Genomic DNA, 6,777 nt, shown 5'->3' with positions numbered 1-6,777 from the left:
TCCTTGATGTCATCCCACAGGTCTTATGGTCTTTGTACATTAGTGTCTAATGCACCAAATCTGTTCTTGAGATAGTCTATAAATTCAGGTGGGATATGTTAACATCAAATCCATATTAAATGCAGAAAACAGTTCTGTAGAGTTTGTCAAACTAATCCTCAGAATGCTGAAAATCATTGTACTACTACTGTACTATTTTTGTTGTTGTTAAGTGTCCTCTAGTAAGTTCTGACTCATAGTGACTTTGTATATGGTTTCCAAGGAGTGACTGGTGGGTTTGAACCACTAACCTTGCTATTAGCCATCCAGTGCTTATCCTACAGTACCACACCAGGACTCCACTGTAGTGTAGATATGATAAGTAATAAAACTTTTTGTGGATTAATTCCGGGTTAGATTTTTTGCAATACTAGTTTGATTATTTGTTCCTTAAGAAAACTATTTCAATTAAATGTTTCTGTCAATTGTATTTTTTATGTTTGTAGATTTGCAGTACCGTGTCACACTAGATTCACTAAGACAGATATCACGAAGTTTTTTCTCTGGAACTCAAGAAAGAAAGATTCAAAGAAACATCACAGTTCGAGACTCAGAATGCACTAAGCACTCCTTCTACATGTTGGCAAGTAAATCATGTATTATAGCTGCCTTATTCCAAATCAATATTAAAGTTGTTGTTGTTGTTGTTGTTTTTAAGTGTTTTCCAGTCAGTTCTATGGAGTGGTTGATGGGTTTAATCCACCAACCTTGTGGTTAGCAGTCCATTGCTTATCTTACATCACACCAGAACTCCGTACAGTTATCTTATTTCAAGCCATTCAAGTTCTTATTGTCTTATTCAAACTACACACCATAGAGTAAACTTTATTTTGTCAGTTCACTACCTTTAAAAAATCACAATTCTGATTTTCTTATTTCCAAATACATTTCATAAAACTCTCTTTAGCTTTTCTTATGATGTTTTCAGACATACTATGGAATAGCAAATGGCAAAGTTAAAGATAGACCTGTATTTATTCATTTGTTCTGCTAATTTGAATACAATCATTTAATGTTTATGAACCTCATCTGTGAAATGTGGATGTTAAATGGTAATTGCCCTGAAGGCAGACTACTTGGCTATTGCTTCCTGGGGTCTCTTCTTATTCCATGATCCTTGCTAAAAGAAAGTAATTCATTTAAAATTTTTGAAGTTCTTTTGGATTATAATGGATACTCTCAATATTTGCTTCTGGAGTCAGACAAACTTAGACTCATATGAAAGCTTTCCTGTATTCTGAATGACTCTGAAACTCATTTTCCCATCTGCAAAATTAAAACCATAATAGTTTTTCACCTAGGAGGGTTATTGAAGTGATTAGATGTAATATATGAGCTTTACATCAGTAAATGATAGCTGCTATTGATGATAATCTCTAAGTTTCAATCATATCCACATAGTCTATATCTATTTGTTGTTGTTAAGTGCCCTTAAGTGGGTTCTGACTTATAGTGACTCAGTAAAGGGTTTCCAAGGAGCAGCTGGTGGGTTTGAACTGCCAACTTCATAATTCACAGTCCAGTGGTGATCCCATAGTGCCACACCAGGAGTCCAGTCTATACATCACTTCACGTAAAATGCCTGCAGCTGTAACACTATATTACATTAATGAATTGCAACTCATTTCAAAGAACGCTTGCCTATCTGGAGTTGAGAGATTTTTCAAAAGTACAGCATAGTCATTTTTAGTTCCAGGACTCAAAAGAAATGATTTAGTTATGCAAGTAGCTCTGAGGGATATACCCTGATATGACAAAGTATGATATGACCCATGGTTCCAGCAGGGCCCTCTTAGGAGCATTAGGTGAGTCAGTTGGTCGTAATCTGAAGCCTCTGCATATCATCTGTTTCTTTTTCAGGGCCGAATGGCAGCCTCTATTCAGTGAGGCAAAAGCCTGATGAGGTCATATGTCAGCTTAGATGCACGAGAATGATCCAGGGGCAAAAAGAGAAAGTCCTAACAGTGTCAGAGCATGTATAATACATTTTATGTTTCAACCTTTAGGACAAGCATGACTTTCGGGACTCGGTGAGGATAACTTTGGATTTTAATCTTACTGATCCAGAAAATGGACCCGTTCTTGATGATGCTTTACCAAACTCAGTACATGAATATGTAAGTCCTTTTAAAGTTTTTATTGTGAGTTATGTGTTAGTTTACAGTTAGTTTACGTGGGTGAACATTATCTTTACACTCATCTTATCATATTTTGTTTCATTGCAATGATCACAATCCCCTGCATGCATCATCAAACACCCAAAGGGTACACCCCATGCACCTGCCCCCCGCTGCCAGCACACAACCCCTCTCCCTCCCTGTGTCCAGTCCCCAGCCGCTCCTTCTGTCCATGCCATTGCCTCTGCCTCCATCCCTAGTGTCACTGCCTCAGATTAAATAAAAAAGTTTTGGAATACCTATTTGTGAATGTTGTTGTTATGTGCTGTGGAGTCGATGCCGACTCATAGCTACCCTATACAGGGTTTCCAAGATTAAAAACACATGTACCTCCAAACCAATTACATGTAAAATAAAGAACAAAAACGATAAAACGATTAGATTTTTTTTACACTTTTCCCAATTCTCCTAACTTCATATTGTTGAAGTTTAAGGGAATTAATAAATGATACCCATTTTTACTTTATCCAAATTTATGGTGCACACAAAGAAAGATATAAACATCAAGCCAATGGAGATTCAAATCTCCCTTTATTATTAACAAAGATTGGTTGCAATGCATGGTTTAGGTATAGGTCAAAATTGAGTGTCCTCAGATTTAACCACAGACTTGAGCCACAGATAACCATTGAGGCCACTGGTGATGCAAATTAATTAATCATAAGCCTTCTTCATGGAGGTATAAAATTTACAGAATGTGATGCATGCTTCTTGGGGTCATATTGCCATCCCACGAACAGGAGAGATAGGAAGGAACTGAGCTGTGCTCACCCAGATTCTGCTTCTAAATTTGCAATCAGAGTCCACTACCTCATCTTTAAGAAAAAGTAAATTCTAAGTAGAAAAGGAGCCTGGTCACAAGGGTTGCATGGATAGAGGAAACATTAGGGATGGGAAATCAGTTCCCCACACACTTACCTTTGGCCCTCTCATCCTTCCTTCTAAAGATACTTATGGAGTGTCCTATACATATGAGTTATTGGAACTTACAATCCAGCCAGGAATGTTGCTGTTGATAGCTGGCATTTAGTCCACTCTGACTCATGGTAACCTTACGTCTAACAGATGAAGTGCTGCCTAACCCTGCATTATTGTCATGATGATCAACATATTTGAGTTTATCATTGTGTTTATCTTGTCAGTCCATCTCACCAAAGGTCTCCCTCTCCCAAATTGGCCCTCTATTTCACTAAACATTATGTTCTTCTCTAAAAATTGATCTTTTCTGATGATATGTCCAAACAAATGATTCAGATGTTGGTTTCTAACCCATCTGTCAGCTTGTCGTACTGTGACAGCTTTTGTATTGCCATGTTGCTGGAAGCTATGCTGCCTGTATTTCAGTCACCCAAGACAGACAGATTTCAGCGAAGCTTCCAGACGAAGGCATACCAGGAAGAATGCTAAAAATTATCCAATGAAAATTCTATGGAAAACCTAGGATGAAGCAGGTGTTAAATATTGACAGTCCAGTCGGTGCTATGGAGGAGAATTTTATAACTTTATGGAGCTTCTACCTAGTCAAGGAACACTACTCTAGTGTTAAGATAACTTAATTTGAAACTTGAAAGATGTGATAATTTTCTGTTGTATTTAGAGGAATTGGAAGAGTAGTGTTCCAGGAAAAGGGTTGTTATTGTTAATTGCCAATGAATAGGTTCTGACTCATAGCAACCCTGAATAGAGTTTCCAAGGAGTGGCTGGTGAGTTTGAACCACTGACCTTGTGGTTCAAACCAACCATTCAATCTAGTGCTTATCCTACAGAGCCACACCAGGACTCCAGGCTAAGGATAATGGGTAGTATGTGTGAAGGTCCTGAGGTATAAATGAAACTAAACTAAACTCATCAGTATGGCTGAGGCTAAACCTTTTGATTGAAATTCATTACATTCATAACTATTGGATTTTGATTATTTTTAATAGAAACATTCATAATTAAAGTTAAGTATTAACATGTTATCTGATATATTTAGAATTTGTTGTTAAGCGCTGTCGGGTTGTTTCCCAACTCTGTGAGCCTCCATAGGCTTTCTAAGGAATGACTTGTGGGTTTGAACCACTGACTTTGTGGTGAACAATGCTTGATTTGACTTTTGAAGGTTTTCTACATTGGCAAATTAAGGCTAGTAGAAAAAATTCTGTGAAAACTATGCAGCCTTAAAAGGTGTAGAAGGATGTATATCCAAAAGTAAAAGTTTTATTTTCTCTCCTATAAATTACCAAAACTAATATAAAACTCAGTAGGATCTCTGAAGTACTGAAATCTATGCTCTTTATGAATTGCTTAGCTGATTTTGGCAACATGTCCACTCTGCTATCAATATTAATAGGCAATTTTTTAATAATCCTTAACTAAATTTTGAAAACATAATTTTCTGTTTGTATTGCAGATACCCTTTGCCAAAGATTGTGGAAACAAGGAAAAATGTATCTCAGACCTTAGCCTACAAGTATCCACAACAGAAAAGGGTCTGCTGATTGTCAAGTCCCACAGTGATAAGTTCAACATCAGCCTAACCGTCAAAAATACAAAGGACAGTGCCTATAACACCAGAACTATCACACAGTATTCTCCAAACCTAATTTTCTCAGGAATTGAGGTAAACTTTTAGTTATTCAATCATTTATCCATCTTTTTCTAATGATCATATTTTAAACTACTTTTCATATGACTGAACTAAATGTTTTTATTATATGGATTTCACAAAGTAAGTACTCACTCGCGGTGAAAGCACCAAACTTTCTTTTAAGCTTTTGTCTTTTGTTTTATTTTTATTCTATATTTCTCCTTAGATTGAGTGTGAGAAACAATGGATGGCATACCAAATTGTATGCTTCACAGAGTTCATAAATGGTTGAAATTGAGACTGAGCTAAAGAAATTAGCCAAACCCCAAACAGTTTAACAGAGGTGTACAGAGAGAGGCACTGTTGAGCAGTATTAACATGCAGAGAAAGCAAAAACTCCGTTTTTCTCTTTTTATGCACAACACCATGGCTTGGGTCAGGTGCACCTTAGTCTTCAAGGTGACATTTTGCTCTTCAACACTTTAAAAAGGTCTCGTGCCGCAGATTTGCCTAATGCAACAGATCTGTGTTGGAAGAAGTGCAGCCAGAGTGCTCCTTGGAGGTCAGCATGGCCAGACTTCGTCTCTCATATTTCGGACATATTGTCAGGAGGGACCAGTCTCCAGAGAAGGATATCATGTTTGGTAGGGTGGAGGGTCAGAGAAAAAGAGGAAGACCCCCAACGAGATAGACTGGCAAAGTTGCAGCATCAGTGGGCTCAAGCGTGGCAATGATAGTGAGGTTGGTCCAGGATCGGACATTGTTTCATTCTGCTGTGCATAAGGTCGCTATGAGTTGGTACTGACTCGATGGCACCTTACAACAACAACAATGCAAAAGACATTGGCGATATGTGTCTTAAATGGATGCATCTTATTTATTTACAAAAGATTTTTGTTGTTCGGGCAATAGCACTTATTTGTGTAAGATATTTTGTCAGGCTTCAATAGCATTTCAAAATTCGAACTTTGCTTTATTCTGATATCCTAGTAAACCTCTTGATGCACTATTCCAAATGTATTTATATGAGTTAATTATATAAATGATTCAAATTGAGTCAGTATAGTTATTATATATCACAGTATATGTCATATGTGCAGTTGCTGTAAATTCAGAGTTGTCACTACAATTTTTTCTCTATTTATGAGGATATTACTTAGGGATATGATAACTAAAGTAGGCTTGCAAAAATGCTATATATTATTATCAAATATTTTTTATTTAACCAAGTATATTAACAAAATTTTCTCCCATGTTAAAAATCACTGCCTGCATGCTCCTTCCACTGACTAATGGCCAGGGCAGAAGCAGAGGTAGAAAATTCACTGTGCATTTCCTTTATTTTAATTAATAATAACAAAAACAAGGATAATTAGCTATGCTTGAGCTGGACTATATTCTAGGCAATATTCTGAAGGCTCCTCTTACTTAATCCCATTAATATTTTTGTAAGTAGTAATTACAAAGGTTCTAAAATAATCCTTTTGTCCATCTCTGTAATTATGTTAGAGGTATGATTTTTTTCTTACTTGTTAGGACATAATATAATGTTGTGTTTCACATTCAATGGTATCTTAAATTTAATGAATTATGGTAAGATTAGCCCTTGTTTTTGTTGATGTTAGGTGCCATCCAGTCAGAATCGACCTATAGCGATCTTATGCACAGCAGAATGAAACACTGCCCGTTCCTGGTGCAACCTCACTACTGTTGCCATGCTTGAGTCTAGCGATGCTGCCACTTGGCAAATCCATCCCTTTGGGGGTCTTCCCCTTTTTCTCCACCCTCCACCTTACCAAACATGATATCCTTCTCCAGTGACTGGTTCCTCCTGACACTATATTCGAAATATGAGAGATGAAGTTTGGCCATCTTGGCCTTCAAGGAACACTCTGGCTGCACTTCTTCCAAAATGGATTTATTGGTTCTTTTGGCAGCCCATGGCACTTTCAGTATTCTCCTCCAGCACCATAACTCAAAAGCATCAATTCT

At 37.1% G+C, this 6,777-nt stretch overlaps 1 protein-coding gene across 1 annotated transcript in view; it reads left to right on the top strand.

Moving 5' to 3' along the window:
- ITGA1 (integrin, alpha 1) overlaps positions 1-6,777 on the top strand; it is a 182,509-nt gene that overhangs the window by 133,529 nt on the left and 42,203 nt on the right. The window contains exons 17-19 of the mRNA XM_006865762.1: positions 486-622; positions 2,046-2,156; positions 4,609-4,818. Coding sequence (XP_006865824.1) covers positions 486-622; positions 2,046-2,156; positions 4,609-4,818 — 458 coding nt within the window. The remainder of the gene's footprint in view (positions 1-485; positions 623-2,045; positions 2,157-4,608; positions 4,819-6,777) is intronic.

This window comes from Chrysochloris asiatica, unplaced genomic scaffold (genome assembly GCF_000296735.1).
Source record: "Chrysochloris asiatica unplaced genomic scaffold, ChrAsi1.0 scaffold00082, whole genome shotgun sequence".
NCBI classification, from domain to species: domain Eukaryota; kingdom Metazoa; phylum Chordata; class Mammalia; order Afrosoricida; family Chrysochloridae; genus Chrysochloris; species Chrysochloris asiatica.
This window is presented reverse-complemented; position numbering and strand designations above follow the sequence as displayed.